This window comes from Martes martes (assembly GCF_963455335.1).
Source record: "Martes martes genome assembly, chromosome: 7".
Taxonomy (NCBI): Eukaryota; Metazoa; Chordata; class Mammalia; order Carnivora; family Mustelidae; genus Martes; species Martes martes.
In genome coordinates, this window is record NC_137894.1 from 108,071,811 (window position 1) to 108,090,559 (window position 18,749).

The 18,749-nt window shown below is 38.2% G+C and overlaps 1 protein-coding gene across 1 annotated transcript in view; it reads right to left on the minus strand.

The window, feature by feature from the left end:
- Positions 1 to 18,749, minus strand: part of KCNH5 (potassium voltage-gated channel subfamily H member 5) — a gene marked incomplete at both ends in the record, with an annotated part of 310,475 nt that overhangs the window by 235,854 nt on the left and 55,872 nt on the right. The window contains 2 exons of the mRNA XM_080809433.1: positions 10,125 to 10,517; positions 16,157 to 16,272. Of these exons, the coding sequence (XP_080665559.1) occupies positions 10,125 to 10,517; positions 16,157 to 16,272 (509 nt within the window). The remainder of the gene's footprint in view (positions 1 to 10,124; positions 10,518 to 16,156; positions 16,273 to 18,749) is intronic.

Below are 18,749 nucleotides of genomic sequence, written 5' to 3' on the forward strand. Positions count from 1 at the left end.
AATCTTTTAAAAAATTGCAAATATATATCAAATATATCCAACAATATATAAATATGATCATATAATATGCCCAAGTAGAATTTTTCCTAAGTATGCATGGCTGGTTTAACACTCAAAAATCAATTAAGGTAATCCATAACATCACAGACTAAAGAACAAAGATGACATGATTATGTCAATAGATGCAGAAAAAAAGCACTTAATAAAATATAATAGTCATTCATAATAAAAACTCCCAGAACACTAGAAAGAGAGGAACTTCCTCTACTTGAGAGAGAACATCTATAAAAAAACCTACAGCTAACATTATAATCAGATAAATAAAAGATGTTTATGAGGAAAACCACAAAATTCTGATGAAGGAAATCAAAGAAAAACTAAATAAATGGAGTGATATCCCATGCTCATGAGGAGGAATACTCAATATTGTCAAGATGTCAGTTCTGCTCAGGATGTCTGGGTGGCTTAGTTGGTTAAGCACCTGACTCTTGATTTCAGCTCAGGTCATGATAGGGTCACAAGAGCGAGCCCCACATTGTGCTTCATGTTCAGCAGGAAGTCTACTTAAGATTCTCTCTTTCCAAAGAAAAAATAAAACAAAATGAAATCAGAGACGGAGACAAACTATAAGAGACTCTTAAGCATAGGAAACAAACTGAGGGTTGCTGGAGGGGAGAAGCGGGATGGGATAACTGGATAATGGACATTAAAGAGGGCACACAATGTAATGAGCCCTGGGTATTATATAAGACTGATGAATCACTGACCTCTACTTCTGAAATCAATAACACATTGTATATTAATTGCATATAAATAAATTTTCAAAATAATAAGATTCTGTCTTTCCCTCTCTCTCCACTCCTCCCCCCTACAATTTCTCTAAAATAAATAAATCTTCAAAAAAAAAAGGTCAATTCTTGATCTGTAGTTATAACACAATCCTAATCAAAATACCAACAAGTTATTTTGTGGATATCAATTAACTGATTCTAAAGTTTACATGAAGAGAAAAAGTTGTGAATAGCCAACTCAATATTGAAGGAGAACAAAGTTAGAGGGCAGATACTACTCAACTTCAACATTTGCTTTAAGTCTGTAGTAGTCAAGACAATGCAGTGAAAGTAGAGATAAACAGATCCATGAGACAAAACAGAGAGCCCAGAAACAGACCCACATAAATATAATCAACTGTTCTTAACAAAGGAGCAAAGGCAATACAATGGAGCAAAGATAGTTTTTTCAACAAATGTTACAACTGGACATCCAAATGGAAAAAAAAAATGAATGTACACACAGACCTTAAACGCTTTATAAAAATTAACTCAAAATGGATAATAGACCTAAATTTAAAACACAAAACTAAAACTTCTAGATGATAACATGGGAAAAAACTAGGTCACCTTGGTTTTGGTGATAACTTTTTAGATACACCAAAGGCATGATCCATAAAAGAAATAATTAATAAAATAAACTTCAGTAACATTAAAAACTGTTCTGTGAAAGATACGATCATGAGAATGAGAAGACAAGCCACAGAATGAGAGAAATATTTTGTAAAAGACATATCTTATAAAGGACCATTACATAAGACATACAAAGATCTCTCAAAATTCAACAAGGAGAAAATTAAAAACTTGATCAAAAAATGAGCAAAAGATCTGGACAGACACCTGACTAAAGGAAATATTGATAGAAAACAGGTATATGAAAAGCTGTTCAATATCTTATGTCATTAGGGAATTGCAAATTAAAACAATAAGGAGACAACACTACATATCTATTAGGATGATCAAAATCCAAAACACTGACGACACCAAATGCTGGTGAGGATGTGGATCAACAGGAACTCTCATTCATTGCTGATGAAAATGCAAAATGGTACAGCATCTTTGGAAGATAGTTCAGCAATTTCTTACAAAATTGAACATAATCTTCCCATATGATCTAGCAATTGTGTTTCTTGGAATTAACCCAAATGAGTTGATAACTTACTCCTACACAAAAACCTACACACAAAGTTTACAGCAGCTTTATCTGTAATTGCCAAAACTTGGAAGTAGCCAATTTCTCCTTCAGTAGAAAAATAGACCAGTATATCCAGACAATCTAATATTATTGAGCTCCAAAAAGAAGTGAGCCAAAGCCATAAAAAGACATGGAGAAACCTTAGATGCATATTAAAACATGAAAGAAGCCAATCTGAAAAGGCTACATACTATATGATTTCAACCATATGACATTCTGGAAAACTCAAAACTATATCGACAGTAAAAGGATCAGTGATTACTAGGGGTCAGGGGAGGAGGAAAGAATAAATTAGCAGAGCACAGAGGATTTTTAAGGCAATGGAAGTACTCTATATAATACTGTAATGGTAAATACATGTCATTATACATTTATTCTAACCCACAGAACATGCAACAGGGACTTTCAGTGATAACAGTGTGTCAATATAGGTTCACCAATTGTAATAAATGTACCACTATCGTGGGGGATGTTGATAATGAGAGAGGCTGGGGGCTGGGGGGGTGGGAGTTGGCAATCTCTGAATGGAAAATCTCTATACCTTCCTCTCAATTTTGCTGTGAATTTAAAATTGGTCTTAAAAATAAAGTCCATTATCATCTATGCAAACACACAGATAAGAAAAATGAATCGATTCCAAGGTGGACTGGACAGGGTTTCTATGGATTTAATTAAATTAAATTTAGGAAAACTAAGAAAAAGAAATATTAAATAGTCCCTATCTGTACCGAAACATTTTTTTAAGATTTTACTTATTTATTTATTTGACAGAGAGAGCACAAGTGGGCAGAGCAGTAGGCAGAGACAGAGAGAGAAGCAGGCTCCCCACTGAGCAGGGTGCCCCATGTGGGACTTGATCCTAGGACTCTGGGGTCAGACCTGAACCAAAGGCAGATGCTTAACCAACTGAGCCACCCAGGGGCCCTGGCCACTGAAACATTATTTTAAATTATCTGTAGGCTTTAATGAAAAAGTAATAGCAACAAAATTGTATTAAGTAACAATTTCTAACATGCTATATTTGGTAGAGGGTCTGAGATTCAATTGAAAGGAGAAAAAAAGATCAGAGGCTGAAAAAGTCACCAAAATCTACAAGCATAATTAGCTTCTTTAATTTCCAATTCTTGATTTGATGGCTAGATAAGAAACAAAAAACTGCACTGTAAACAATATATGCTTAAACACAATAACTCATGCATAATCTGCAAAAAAAAAAATTTAGAAATCACTTTACATAAGATTTTCAGAAAATTAAAAATATTTATACATTGCCACTTAGCAATAGCTGTCCCATTCATTTTGCCTCCTAAAACAATGCATAAGTGATCTTTTCCCCCATTTCAATGTGTCATGACCTAGTTTATCATGTTTACCACTTACTAGTACCTGTGTATCATGTTTCCTAAGCTCACTTACACTACCAAATTGTGCATTATCTTCAGCTGCCGTATCTTTCTCTGATGCCCTATATAATTCAGTGCCCAGGTCGCCCCAGCCTCCCAGAAATCAGGTTCTGAGGACCACCCAGAGCTGTTAAATGCACCTACAAAAGAGCTTGATTCTATTCCTTGGATTCCTAGTGACAACTTTTTTTTACCATGTATTATGGGTCCTAGGAAATCTGCATTACTTCTTCTCAAACAGAACACTTTCCTCTAATGCATGCTGCCTTCTGTGCCTCACAGCTCTCATACAGAATCACATATCCAGTTCGTGAATTCCTAGTAAATCAAATTACGCTTCAGAGAGCACATCAACTGAGACAATCATGAAAATAAAGAGTTATTAAGTCCTGCACCCGTATCACGTTAATGGATTAAACTGCTATTTTCAGATTCATACTCTCCTATTCCCCAGCCACCACCAGCTCACTTCATCATTCTTAAGTTTTATGTCATTGTACAATTTACTAAAACCTCGCTAACACTTCATTGCTTCAGGTCAGTGAGCCATTGATATGCACTAAGAGTGATAAAGGATTATCAAGGAGATGGGCCACATTCTTCACCGTCACAAGGCGTATAATCAAGCTAAGGAAGCAAACATACACACATGAAATAATAATATCCCCCAAGAAATGCAAAATTCTACAAGCAAAATCCATTCCTGTCTCTATTCCCATTTGTTCCTTATAACCACCCTGTGGTGTAAGTAATTAGGTATTCCCTTTCTTTTCTAACAGACACAGAAACTGAGAGTGGGAGTAACCACCCAAAGGCTCAAAACAAACATGTCCTAGGGAAGGCCTAAGTCCCCGACCACACAACAAACAGTACAACGCTCATGAACACACACAAAGCAACAAAAGAAAAATAGCTTTAATTACATTAATGGGCACTCATGTACATAAATGAAGATGAAATACAACAAAGATATTCATTACAATTGCTTGGAAATAATCATTTTTAAAAAGATAAGAGGCCCAAAATGGAGTCATTTGTGCTAAGTCCACGTCAACAAACCAAGACTTAACACCAACTTAATGGCACTTTCAGCCTCTCCCAAGAATGTGATCTTAACCAGTCCGTCTGGAATTACCTGGTCAGCAGTAGTGAGGTAACCTGCCTGACAGACTCTCTGCCTGCCCCTAAAGGAAGGTGACATTGCCTGAAATAACCCACTCTGCTAATAATGTCCTTGTCTGGCCCCCTTCTGCCTGTAAAAGTCTTCTATTTGGTACAGCTCCTCAGAGCTCCTTTCTATTTGCTAGATGGGATGCTACCCAACTCATGAATCATTAAATAAGGCCAATATGATCTTTAAAATTTACTCAGTTGAATTTTTTTAACATAATGTAGTAAGGTTTCCCTGAAGAAGTATGTTCCAGAGAGTTGGATGTCATATAAGAAATAATACAGAGCCAACCCACAGGAACTGAACGAGCAGAAAATCAAAAATACATAAAATAATGTGAGCAAAGAAACTAGCAGACATGTGGGTATATCTAATTAAGTACTGGAATTAAATAAGACAACAATAGGGATGCCTGGGTGGCTCAGTTGGTTAAGCTGCTGCCTTCGGCTCAGGTCATGATGCCGGGGTCCTGGGATCGAGTCCCGCATCGGGCTCCTTGTTCATCAGGGAGCCTGCTTCTCTCGCTGCCTCTGCCTGCCTCTCGGCCTGCTTGTGTGTACTCTCTCTATCTCTGGAAAATAAATAAAATCTTTAAAAAAAAAATAAGACAACAATATATTAATTAGAAAAGAAAGTTAAAAACAAAATAGAAGCAAAATACCAGAAAATAATAATGTGAAAGGAGACAAGATACTAATTAGGAGACAAGTAAAGATACTAATAAGCCACATATTGATGCTAAAAATGGGGCACCTGGGTGGCTCAGTGGGTTAAGCCTTTGCCTTCAGCTCAGGTCATGATCTCAGGGTCCTGGGATGGAGCCCCGCACTGGGCTCTCTGCTCAGCAGGGAGCCTGCTTCCCGCCCCCCTGCCTGCTGCTCTGCCTACTTGTGATCTCTCTCTCTCTCTATTCAGTAAATAAATAAAATCTTTTAAAAAAATAAAAAATAAAAATAAATAAAAATGTTAAGAGTAATCAATTAACAAAAAAACTTCCAAACTAGTGGAGGGAACCCAGTAGATGAAAGAAAAAACTCAATCCAAAAGATGGAAGAAAAAAAGAAAAAGGAAATAAAAACATAGAGAAAAGCAAAGAAAAAGCATTTTAAAGTAGAAAAGAATATTCTCTAAGTAAATCAAAATGCAATTAATCTTGATAAATATACAGGTTAAGCTTGTCAGTTATACTCTCAGAATCTATATATTACCTATACAAGATACAGTTAGAGTATAATAATCTATAATAAAATTTAAAATATAGAAATATATATACTGGGGCGCCTGGGTGGCTCAGTGGGTTAAAGCCTCTGCCTTCGGCTCAGGTCGTGATCCCAGGGTCCTGGGATCGAGCCCCGCATCGGGCTCTCCGCTCCGCAGGGAGCCTGCTTCCTCTCCTCCTCTCTCTCTCTGCCTGCCTCTCTGCCTACTTGTGATCTCTCTCTCTCTGTCAAATAAAATAAAATCTTTAAAAAAAAAATAAAAAAAAAAGAAATATATATACTAAATACTGTATGAAAGCTCATGTAGCTCTGCTAGTATCAAGCCAAATAGACTTTAAGCACAATCAATCATTAGGGACAAAGAATGTGAGAAAATACTGTTGAGGAAATCTCCCAGACGGGATAGCAAAAATAGGAAGCATTGGAAAATAAGAGAGAAGAGAAAAAGGAAATTAGAAGACTAGCCCAAAAGGTGCAGTATCTAAATAAAAGGAGCTCCAGCAAGAAAAAAAATGGGGAAGAAGGGTGGAGATAATCATCATAGGAGAAAGAAAGGAAGACAGAAGACATGCTTTGCCAGACTGAAAGAGCCACCATCAACGCCCAGCCAAACTGATGAAAATGGACCCACAGTAAGGCATATCGTCAGAAAAGTCTCAGAACTCTGGGGCAGAGAGGATACACCAAACTTTCAAAAAGAGAACAAGTCACGTGTAATTATCTCTAGCCTAGAATATTCTAATATTCTAATTAGCCAAAGTCAATCATGTGGGAGGGGGCAGTAAAGAGAGGTTTGTTTAAGAAAATGATGTTGATCGAATACTGCTTGCATCAATGTAATGAGAGAAGATGTAGACCACTGGCAGGGAGCTTGGAGTTTGAATTAGTGTAAGTACAAAAAACGAAGCAAACAATAAATCCAGCTGCTTATTAACTCTCAGGAAAGTGGAAAGTGCAGGAAAACAACCATAGTAGGTTTAAGATTCCACGATAAATAGCGTATTTGTAGTCATAATGATGCAACCACCTAATATTTCTTGATCCAAAAGGATGATATGCCTGTATTGTGAAAATGAGGCGATGGGAAGAGTACACGGACATAATAAGGGCTACAACCTCAAAGTCCATACTGAGAAGTCAAAGACAAGGCCTAAAACTGAAACACCAAGAAGTAGGTACATAATCTTGTTTGCTGACATGGAAGCAAATAACAAAAGAATCCCCTAAATAATTTGAAAGTGGTTTGCTCTAGAGTTTTTGTTTTATTTTTTTTCAAAATGAGATACTGTCAATCCTTCTTAAAAGAGGTTTTACCGGGGCACCTGGGTGGCTCAGTGGGTTAAAGCCGCTGCCTTCGGCTCAGGTCATGATCCCAGGGTCCTGGGATCAAGCCCCGCATCTGGATCTCTGCTCAGCAGGGAGCCTGCTTCCCCCTCTCTCTTCCTGCCTCTCTGCCTACTTGTGATCTCTGTCCATCAAGTAAATAAATAAAATCTTTAAAAAAAAAAAAAAAAGAGGTTTTACCAACTTATACTCCCTTGAGCAATGTATGAGAGTGCCCGTACCGTCACTCAGTTCAGGTCCCCTATGGAGTTCTGCCAAGTCAGGGTTAGGGGTGCACGTTTTACCGAGAGAAAGGTCTAGGAAAGACAAACAGAGGAGGTAGGAGCCTCCAGACCAAAATGCAGGTCTGACACGTATGAAGAGGGATTGAGTAGAACAGCCTCAGACCACAGCATGTGTAAATGGGGAGCCCCAGAGCAAAAGTTTCTCATTAGAGCAGTTCTGCATTGAATAGGAGTAGACTAAATTATAATATTACCACCATCCTTAATTATTGGCTAAAAGTAGCCTGGGGGAAATATGGCTTCAGTTTGCGAACTGCAGCAGATCAGAAAATGCAGCAGCTGTCAGTCAAAAAAAAAAAAAAAAAAAGAAAAAGAAAAAAGAAAGCCTTTATTTATAGCATTTTGGGCTTTCTGAGTGTAAATACTCCCACAATGGTCAGTTTCAAACTACTAGAGGGACAGTGTGATGACTCACTGAATGACTGCTGGGTTTAAAAAAGATGTTAACAATTGGCTTTCCCAAACCAAGAGCAGGTTCCAGGAAGCTAAGAACTGAGCTCCAGACAGGTTTTCAGGAAGGACGATCTAAGCGGTGTGCCTTCTTAGCTACCATACTCACCAACCTAGTGTGTTAACGAAGTTTTTTGTTTGTTTGTTTTTTGTTTTTTTAAGATTTTATTTATCTATTTGACAGAGAGAGAGATCACAAGTAGGCAGAGAGGCAGGCAGAGAGAGGGGGGAAGCAGGCTCCCCACCTAGCAGAGATCCTGATGTGGGGCTCGATCCCAGGACCCTGAGATCATGACCTGAGCCGAAGGCAGAGGCTTAACCCACTGAGCCACCCAGGCACCCCGTGTTAACGAAGTTTTTATTACAACAGTGTGAAAAGTGAAAATGGTATGTCAGTATAGTTTGTAGTTTTACTTTGTATTTTAATATGCATGAGGCTGGGGATCTCTTGATCTATTTATACATTACGTTAAATGCATTTATTATTTTGTAACGTATTTAGTGTATTATGTGTAAGCTGAACCAATCTTTTTATTGTTATTAAAATCTTTATGACCATGTTCTAAATAACTGATCTTAATATATTAATTCATACAGTAAGCAAAATATACACACTGCTTATCATCTCATCATATTTCACATTTTCAAAATTAACTCCTTTCAACGCCTTCCAGAAAGTAAATAAGAAAGAAATCTACCTTTAAAAGCTTATGTAAATGGAATCTGAAATTAGGAAACAATTTACTATAATTCCTCTTTTTTCTGTAATTTTTAAAGTAATGCGTACAGCATCAAAACACAATATCTACACTTAACTTTCAGGGAAATAGTTTTTTTTTTTAATATTATTGAAGTTAATTGAGTGTAGAAATTTTATGGGAAAAAAGTCACTGAATAGTTTCTATCTATCTCCCAACATACACAGAGTAACAACAACAACATAGTAGAGATTTCCATCTGAGCAGTTTACAAGGACAGAGTAGAATCTTTAGGGAAATTAAATTTGTAATATCATCATTACAAACACATTTTAATAATAGATGCATTCTATATCAACTCATTCTTACATTATTAGTTGAGATTATTGGTTGCATCCTATTAGCTTGCTATAGCAAGTTGGAAATCATCCCCTATTAAGTTAAAAGCTAGGAAGCTCTGGATGAAGTGGTCTTTTAAGATATTACACATTTTTAGGGATGCCTGGGTGGCTCAGTTGGTTAAGGGTCTGCCTTCAGCTCGGGTCATGATTCCAAGGTCCTCAGATTAAGTTCCACATTGGGCTCCTTGCTCAGTCAGAGCTTCTCCCTCTCCCTGCTGCTCCCCCTGCTTGTATGCTCTCTGACAAATAAATAAATCTTTTAAAAAAAAAGCTATTACACATTTTTAGTATTCTTTTAAGGTTTATTTGTTTTAGAAGGAGAGAGTATGCAAGCAGGGGGAGGAACAGAGGGAGAGAAAAAGACTCCTCAAGCAGACTCCCCGCTGAATGCAGAGCCCAATGCACGGCTCAATCCCGGGACCCTGAGATCCTGACCTGAGCTGGAACAAAGAGTCATCTGCCCAACCAACCAAGCCACCCAGGAGCCCCCACATTTTTAGTATTTCTAGTTGTGCAGATAATACTGAATGAAGAGAACCTTGAACTAGACCAGACATCAGAAGTCATCCAAGATAGTCTCTAACCACAAATGTACTTAGACAAAATTTAAAACAAAGGCTGTAAAGAAGAAATCAAAAAGGCAAAAATTTGAGGATTTTCCATAAAAGTTTTTTTTTGTTTTTTGTTTGTTTTTTAGTTAACTCAAGCCTGCTACCATATATATCTGGAGAGGAGGAGTCAAAAGTTCTATAGATGCATAGAACACTATTGTTTTCCAAAGAAAATACATCTGTTTCATCTCTTTAAATCAATTATCTAATTCATTACTTTATTTGACCCCCAAATGCTGTTGCTTTTCTTCTGTTCCACCTCCTCCAACCACAACCCCCACCTTTTCAAACCGCAACTTTGAACAACAACCACTGTCCTCGGAATTAGTATTATCAACCAGAAAGCAAGAAAAAGAAGTAGATGAAAATTAAAGTCATTGAATATTATAATTTACGGCAAGTTGGGTAAAGGCTAAAAGTGGTTGCTAAAAAGAAGTTTGGTTATTTGTAAACTCCTTTTATCTTAATTTTCTCAAAACATATGATCCACAGTACTCAGAAAAAAAAAGAAACTTACCTCATCCACATTTTCAAAGGCATTGATGATGTCATAAGGTAAACAAGACAACAGATCGATCACAAACCAAGTTTTCAGATAGTTCATCCTTATCAGTTTGGGGTCAGAAATGACCTCTCCACCAGGTCCCACAAAGGTCGTGTGAAAATTTAAAACAATGTCAACCAGAAAAATAACGTCCACCACACTGTCCAGCACCAGCCAGGCTATGTTGTTCTGCTTCGTTTTGAAGGAAACGTTATAAGGAACCATAATGGCGGTGTAGAAGGTAAGAATTAAAATCACCCAATCCCAAGTAGTTTTAAAAGCACAATAGTGTAAAATAATGTGTGGTGGCGTCTTTGGCGCTTCTTGCTTATACTGAGGAAGGATATCTGATCCCAGCTGAAGAACCTAAAAGAGAGACAATGTGTATATAAATGACTTGGACATCTCTGGAATTAGTAATGAATTCAAACTTACTGGAAGTCAAACCAAAGTGTATTTTTCATGACTCCTGGTTTCAAGACCAGTCACACCCTATAGTTTTATCTCCGTCTTCTGAGTTGTACCAAAGATTGTTCAAAGGAAGTTAATCTCTCTGCTCTTGTATCTGGCTTTCTCTCCACTGGCCAACTGTTGGTTCACAAACTGGCCCCCAAACACCAAGGGCAAGGAGAGAACAAAGAAAAGGAAAGACCACTCCAGATTGTTAGGTGGCAGTTTAATAAGCAAGGGAACATACTTACAAGGCTTGTGACAGGAAATGATAAGCTAAATAGACCTCCGTACTGACCCACCAGAATCTTAAAAACTTAGTAGATACCCTAACTGGATCCAGTCACATACAGTCCAAATGATCTTAACAACATCCTACTCTCTCAAGGCTATGTCCTTGAAAATGGCTCCCACTGTGGGAATGGTGGGCAGAGCGTACATTCCAAGGACTGGAATGAGGAGTCTCCAGTTGCCTGGGCCCTGTTCTGGGGTCAGCCAGCAGTTGCATCCTCTTGATGACTTCCTCCAACATCAACACTGATCCACGGCACTGCTGGATATCCACTTCTGAGATTGCTTTCTGTATGCTCACTTGCAAGCCTGCCTAAAATCACACATCTCTAGCTGACTGTCCAACAGTTATGTGGGTGACTCACCATTATCCATTCTTCACACATAGTTAGCACCTCAGGGAGCATAACTTTGATACTGATGTCCTCCCCGAACCCCAGGACCACAATGCTGGTGATCTTGCTGTTGACTGGGACTCAGTAAGGGGCCCAATGAGTGGCATAGTGATATCAGGGTTGTAGATGTTAGAGCCTGCTTTTTCCTATTCTCCCTTCAATCAGTACTTATAGAACTGTGTTTCCTGTCCAGACGCATATTCACTTTGGGGGAAAAAAAGTGCTAAATACTCAGGCGTGCTTCTCCATACCTTTTTGACCAACAGAAAAATTTTACTGCAAGGTGATATGAACTTTGACTTACTCTAAGCAGGTATAACTAAAGAGAAGAAGGGGAAAAGCAGATGACAGAGCAAGAGTAGAGGCCTGGGCAGCCCTGGGCAAAAGTAACACAGACTTTGCATTGCTTTCCAGAACCTGGACCTTGGAAATTGTGAAAAGGAGTTGAAGGAATGAATCAGAGAGTTCTGCTCCATGCCATCAGTGAAGCTAAGGCTGAGTAAACCTATGTGTTAAGGAGTTTGTAAATGGGACTTTGATAAATATTTCCAGCAGCTTTGTCATTTTATATACCCAAGTGTTCAGTGTCTCTAGGAGTAATGGGATCCAGAAGGCAGCAGTCAAAAGTTATCATAAAGTTATAAATGCATTAAATATCTGAATATAAGAATAGATATAAACAAAAATGCCTATTAGCACATAACTCAAATGCCACAAGGCAAAACAAAACTAGCACTTCTTGAAACTTGAGGATTATCCTGAAAAGTTTCTTTTGTGCATGAAACTTATATAACTGAAAACTAAGTATATAATACCCACTATTAATATCTGAAATGTGAAAAACATCACTAGTATTCTCATTAGTTGTGTATTTTAACTACCATTTTTTGTTTGGGGGCCATAACAACTATTTAGAAAGATTTTTATGTATTCGTCCTCATTATCAGTATCCCAGCCTTATTTCTCCCATAAGGTCTTAAATTACTTAGCAACAAATTTTCCTACCAGGAATGTAAGCTTCGTGTTGGGATAGAGCTTTATGTAGACAGAATCATACATAATCATGGCTTCTCTTTCTCTTTATAGCCACAGGTCTATCCATTCCAATTTCACTGAGTTCAACATGAAAATTTTCTTCATAGTCAATGTTAATATTTTACCATCTATATTTACACAGCCTATAGTTGAAGCACAAAGAAATCAGACTTAGAAAATAAACTCAGTGCCAGGGTGCATTTATGAGTTTCATGGGCCCTAGGCATTTCTGCCTCCCTGGACCCCTTTTTCCATAAAAAAAAAAAAAAAAACAAAATAAAAATTGCATTTTACAAGTGCATTGTTACAAAGAAGAATAAATATTATAATTCCAACTTGTTTACCTGAAAGTTCAATTTTTCCTTCTACTGTTAATAGAAATTCAAACACCCACCCATGGACTCCTATAAATGCTGTGGTCCCACACACTGCTTCCAGACAAGTCGACCCTGCTCAGCACCCTGGCAGGACGTACAATGTCATCTCTGGAGATGGAATGGGATCACTCCTTGGGTTAGTATCCCTTAAATCTGACTACAAATCAGAATCATCGGGAGAAATGTTTTAAACGATGATATACTCATATCTAGAAATGCCCCCCGCCCTGACAATAATTAAAATTCATCTTATGCAGTCTTTATTTCCAAAACCTTTCCTGAGCGATTACAATGTACAGTCCAAGGTAAAACTCTTGTCTGATGTTTCCTTAAACATTCAGGACCCAGTTCTTCAGACAGTGACTTGCATATGTAAAAGGATCCAGAAATGCTACAAGAGGAGAAGGAGGAGAAGCAGGCCGAGAGGAAGGAGGGGAAGGAGCATGGCAATTGCCACAAAGGGACACTCGTGCTTACACTTTGATCTCTCTCATATGCAGAGCACGACTTTAATCTTCACTCGGACTCTGGGGCGCTTTTATAAAGCCCTGAGTAACAATCCTTCACTATCTCACTATGGACACTGTTCCACTTGTACTTTGAGAAGTGATGAGCCTTAGGTGGCGCAGGATGAAAACACATTTCCTGATGTATTTTTGTACCAAACCAAACACGTTCCTTCTCTCTGAACATCTGAGAGCACTGACACTAATAGAATCAGGACCACGGACATGACATTGCTACAGATATATATCTCCACCCCTGTAAAAGTGAGCAGCTGAAGCCAGTCTGTGGGATGTCAGCCCCTGTGGATAACTGATGAACTGCCTACAGAGACACTCGGATCTTTGAAACCAGGAACTGGCTCCAAACGTAGGTGTGCCAATGACATTGCGATAAAATTTGTATGTCTTGGGAAAACTGCAAACCTACAGCTCAATAGCAAATCCAAATTGTCAGGTTGAACAAATTATATGACTCCGAGTAAAATTTTTTGAAATGATATCCTGTTGCTAACTTGTTCCTTCTTTTGGGTCACAACTTTTGGACCAAGAGTACATGTAGACAAAAAATCTTTTGAGAATCTCATTATTTCTTCATGTTCTCTGAAATCAAGCCTATGACCTGACAGAAAACAGTTTTGTGTCTGAGTCAGTTTTGTGATTAGGGATGACCAATAAAGAAACTACCAATAATCCAAAGATGATGCAAAAATAAAACAAAATCAGATGGGAAGAAACAGGAGTGAAATTGCCTCAAAAATAAAAGTAAAAAATCTGTTGAGGGGAAAGAAACTTCCCACTTGATGCAGAAGGAAAAAAAACCAATTAGTGTTTCAGGCACTAAGTTAAAAAGTTTTCCTCTTTCCCTTCCTCTCGTTCTTGCCCAGTTGTACGACAGAAAAGAGAGTAACTCTGAATAAGGTATTGTTAAGACCCAGAAGTAATCATGTCTATAAGACAGCAGTCACAGAAATAAGCCCCTCCGCTTGTGTGATTTGTAGAAAAAAAGGGACAACTCAAGGCAGGAAAGAAAGCTTTAAAACCAAGCAGTACTTTATAACAAGCATTATTGACAAAGGAAGTTGTATCTAATAGCCTGCTTTAAATCTTGTCCTGATTGCATATTGTCTTTTAAAATATTGTGATTATTAGTAGTAGTTAATATTTAATTATGTTAATATCTTACCGGGACTTTTAAAAACATGTTTGCACATCCAAGTATTCATCTCTCCTCAAGCTAACAGTGCTGTTCAGAGCAGGAAGCCTTCTAAGTGCCCCATTAGCAATGGTCCAAGAAAAACGCCAGAGCCCTCCAAATTCAAGGAACATACTTTACTTCCTAACCCTCTCCAAACCATATTTAATATCTGCCACTAGTTCAGAAAGTTACTCTGGAGCTCTTCAACTCACTTATCTCCAGCAGAGCCAACTGATGAACATAAATATTGAATTTCGTCTTTCTCTCCTTCGGTAAGCTACCTCAGAACATTCTGTGAGCACCCACTAAGTACTCAGCCAAGTTTTTGTAGTTTAGTTAGCTTTTGATGTCATTCACATGAGGAGGACAAGGGACGATTACAGAAGACATGTGAACAACAAAGCTTCTAGCTGCCCTGGAGTTCTGTCCTCGATTCCTTTTCTCTCTGGTTTCAATATATTTTCTTTGGGAAACTTGATCTAGTCCTATGGCACCAAGGCCTGCAATTCAGACCCAGAAATCCCTCTGCCTTTGCAGCATCTTCGCTCGGATTTCCTATCAGGCACTTTAAACTTAATATGCCCCAAACTGAGCTCATTACCATTGCCCCTAAACCTTCTCCTCCTCCTCTTATATTTGCCATTTTATTAGCCAACAGTACTATCTACCCAGTTGTCTTGGACTCATCCTCTTTTTCATATTCAATTCTTATCTATCAACAAATGTGTGGACTCTAATCTTGGAGGGTTTACTATCCGCCCACTTCCATTTTTGGGTTTCTTGCTGAAAGCCATGGTCAGGCTAGCTGATTTACTACTTAAGTCCTCTTAACTAGTTTCCCTATCTACCCATTCGACACACAGCCACTAGGTTTTTAATCACTTTTGTACCACAGATCCCTTTTGGTAATCTGGTAAAATCTATAGACCCCCTTCTTAGAATCATGTTTTTAAATTAATACAAGAAAAACATGGCATTGCAAAGGAAACCATAGGGACCAATGTCCCTTTGAGAGGTTTCTCTGTAGCACAAATGTGTTCATATCATTTCCTAGCATATGGGACATCAACCAACACTGTTTCACTCTGTATCACTTTAAAGTTTCCTTCACCTGACTTCACCCACACTGAACTCATACTCAAAGTCATCAGACTTTCTCATCTCTGAGCCTTTGCACATGCTGGTCTCCCTGGTAGGAATGACCTGCAGCCCTTCTTTACCCATGTCTCGTATTTTTCTTTGAGACTCACTCAGCCCAGGTGTTATCTCACTCAGGTAAGCCTCCCTAGAGCCCCAAATCTAGGTAAATGCTCTTGTGTGTATTCCTCCCCTGCACCCTAACACTCTGTTTATCACATCCTATTACCAGTTTCTTCTGCTTGACCTTTCATTCCTTGATGGTAGAGCCCATTGCTTATTTGTCTTCACATCCTTTATAGAGTACCAGGCACAGAGAAAACTCTCAAAGAGTGTGTGCTGCATACATAAACAGATGAGATGAGTGAACTTCTTATCTCATTTACTCAAAGAAAACCTCACCCTCTACAAATACCACTTGGGATGTCATGAACTAGTTTCCCATTTCAAAAATAAGAGAAAATAAAAAGATATATTTCAAATTTCTGTAATTCCATAGGGGAAAGATAATGATAAGTACTTGTAAAATAATAACCAGAAACATATATATTGAATCATTTGGGGGGGAAAAATGTACCACACCCACCATCTTGGGAAGGAAAGCTAGTTTCCCACTTACTTCAGCTAATCTTGAATGTTTGTGGACCACCTCTGTTTTATTCATTGGCGTGAGCTGCTGCAAAACACTTCGGCTATTTGTCAAAGCCCGCGTCAATCGGGCAAATTTTGTCCAACCTTAAAAGAAAGGAGAGAAAGTCTGTTTTTCACATATAATGAATATGGAACCCAACATTCTTGCTAATATTCAAAGGATCTCAGAAATCGCGTAACATCCAGAACTAATAGAAGTATCAATCTAAAGCATTTTATTTCTGCATAGACATCATCACATTTCAGGTGCAGCTATAAAGTAATAAGTAATTTCTATATATGACCTTTGTGTTTTGCTCATATCTATTATATCATCTCAGTAGCCAAGGTACAGCTGCCCGCAAAATTCTGTGCTCCTCCTTACATTATATAGACTTGTTACCAGAACACAGCAGCCCAGCCAGGAAGACCCTTCCCAGCATTCCTTGCATCTAGCTATGTCCATGTTCCTAGTTCTCATCAATGGAATAAGAGCAGAAGTGATGTGGGTCACACCTACTCATGCGCATGCCGCAACATAAGAAGCAAGTAAGACTTCTCTACGCTTTCTTCCTCTTTCTACCAGCTGGATGCAAGTGACAACAAGACCCCAGGGAAAGGTAATGCACTGAATCAGTTCATGGGAGATTGTCATATGCCAAGGATCACCTGCCTTGGACTGTAATGTGGGCAAGAAACATGCTTCTGTTGTGTTAAGCCCCTGAAAGTTGGGGGTGGGGGGGCATTTAGTAAAACAGCCTAATGAAAACAATTCTATTTTGCATTGTGTGGAGACAGATATGCATAAGAAAATGAAGCCCAGTTTCGACAAATCTCACCTATTATGGTTCATATCACACTTCCATCTTTCTTGTTACGTAGACAAATGTTATTTCTCTCTTAACAACTACAGTGATAATCTAAAGATCATTCCTTAAATATCGAGAATCCCTAATATTGTTTTCTGAAAGAGTAGTAATTTTAACTTATGGGAGAAAGGGATGTGAATTTAATGAGAAAGCAGTTTCTTCTGAGGCCTCAAATTTCCATTATTAAAATAATTAATTTCAAGGAACTGTCAAGGAGATGTGAATAAGTATAGCAAAACTAACCATACTCCGGTCCTATCTCAATTATCCTTTCTCTAGATATCCTAAAGACTAATTTATTCAAGATTCCATTAAGACCATTTGATAATTTCTATGCTATTGTCCCTAACTAGGTTATCTGTCAAACAATTCCTTAACAAGGAAAACTCCTGATGGTCCCAAGAAATGACTGTAAAGGCAATGATGAAATTTCAGACAATGTGACCAAAGATGAAGGAAGAAATCCTGGGCAGACACCTGTCAAATGTCTTTCAAACTATATGAGGTAGATAACATCATACTTTAATAACATTCTTAGGCTAATTCTGACTTCAGTTAAGCTTTGTGTTTCCCCACCAATTCAGCTCTGTCTATGGTATCCAACAAGTGGATTAGAAAATAAGTAAACTGGCATCAATTGATAGTAGGCCCTTAATTCTTCGTTAATGGACTTTATACTAGTGACCAGAAGAAAAAAAAAATGTTAGGCTTTGGGAATGTAACCCTAAGACTAACCCTGTGTAATGTGCTTAAAAAGACAAAAACACAAAAAACAAACAAACAAACAAAAACCCACCAGACATGCCACTAACTCTCCAAGAACTTAACATCATTGTAAAAGACCAATATGCAATCTATATCACCAATCTAGACTTTTCTTCTGAGCACTAGACCTATCTAGTATCTAACCAGCCATTAGCCACTTCTTACTAAGATATTCTACAGGCATCTCACACTCAACATGCCCAAAATTGATCTCATCATCTCCCTTCATTTCCAACTCTGCATCTTTCGTGTATTCCTGGACTTGAATGGGCCCACGATATTTCTGTTGCCCAAATCAGAAACTTGAAATTCACCATCCTCCTTCACTATTATCTCCACATCCACATATCCAGTCATCTCTAAGCCTTATAGACTATAACTTTTTAATAAATACTCAAGCTGAATTTCCTCTCTCCATCCCTATATGTCAAGGAGCATATCATCTTCCATCTAAGGAGCAGCATCTTAAAACACTATACTCTCTATCTGCTGACCATATACTCCCCAAGCAAGTCTCTTCATTGCTGCCAAAGTGCTTTCTAAAGCACACACGTGGTCCATGCCCTTCCCCTATTTCAAACTCTCTAAGAAATCCCTGGAGGCCTCCAGGATAACATTGTATATCCTTGGTATACAGGTGATTTAGTTTCTGATCCCAAAGGTCTGCTCTGCATTCATCTCCTTCTATGTCTTCATAAATACTCTGTATTTCAACCCTATGAAAATCAGTAGCAAATTTAAAAAATAAATTCAAAACTAAAACTGAATCTGCTAGGAATTCTCTGTATATCCCATGATATTCAGTACTTCCAGGCTTCATGCACTATATCACTCTGCCTGCCTGAAATGCCTCCCCTGGCCCCACCTGTCTAGCCAACACTTTACTGGCACCTCCAGACTCAGTTAAAGCATTATCTCCTTCTGGAAGGTTCTCTGATCCACTCGTAA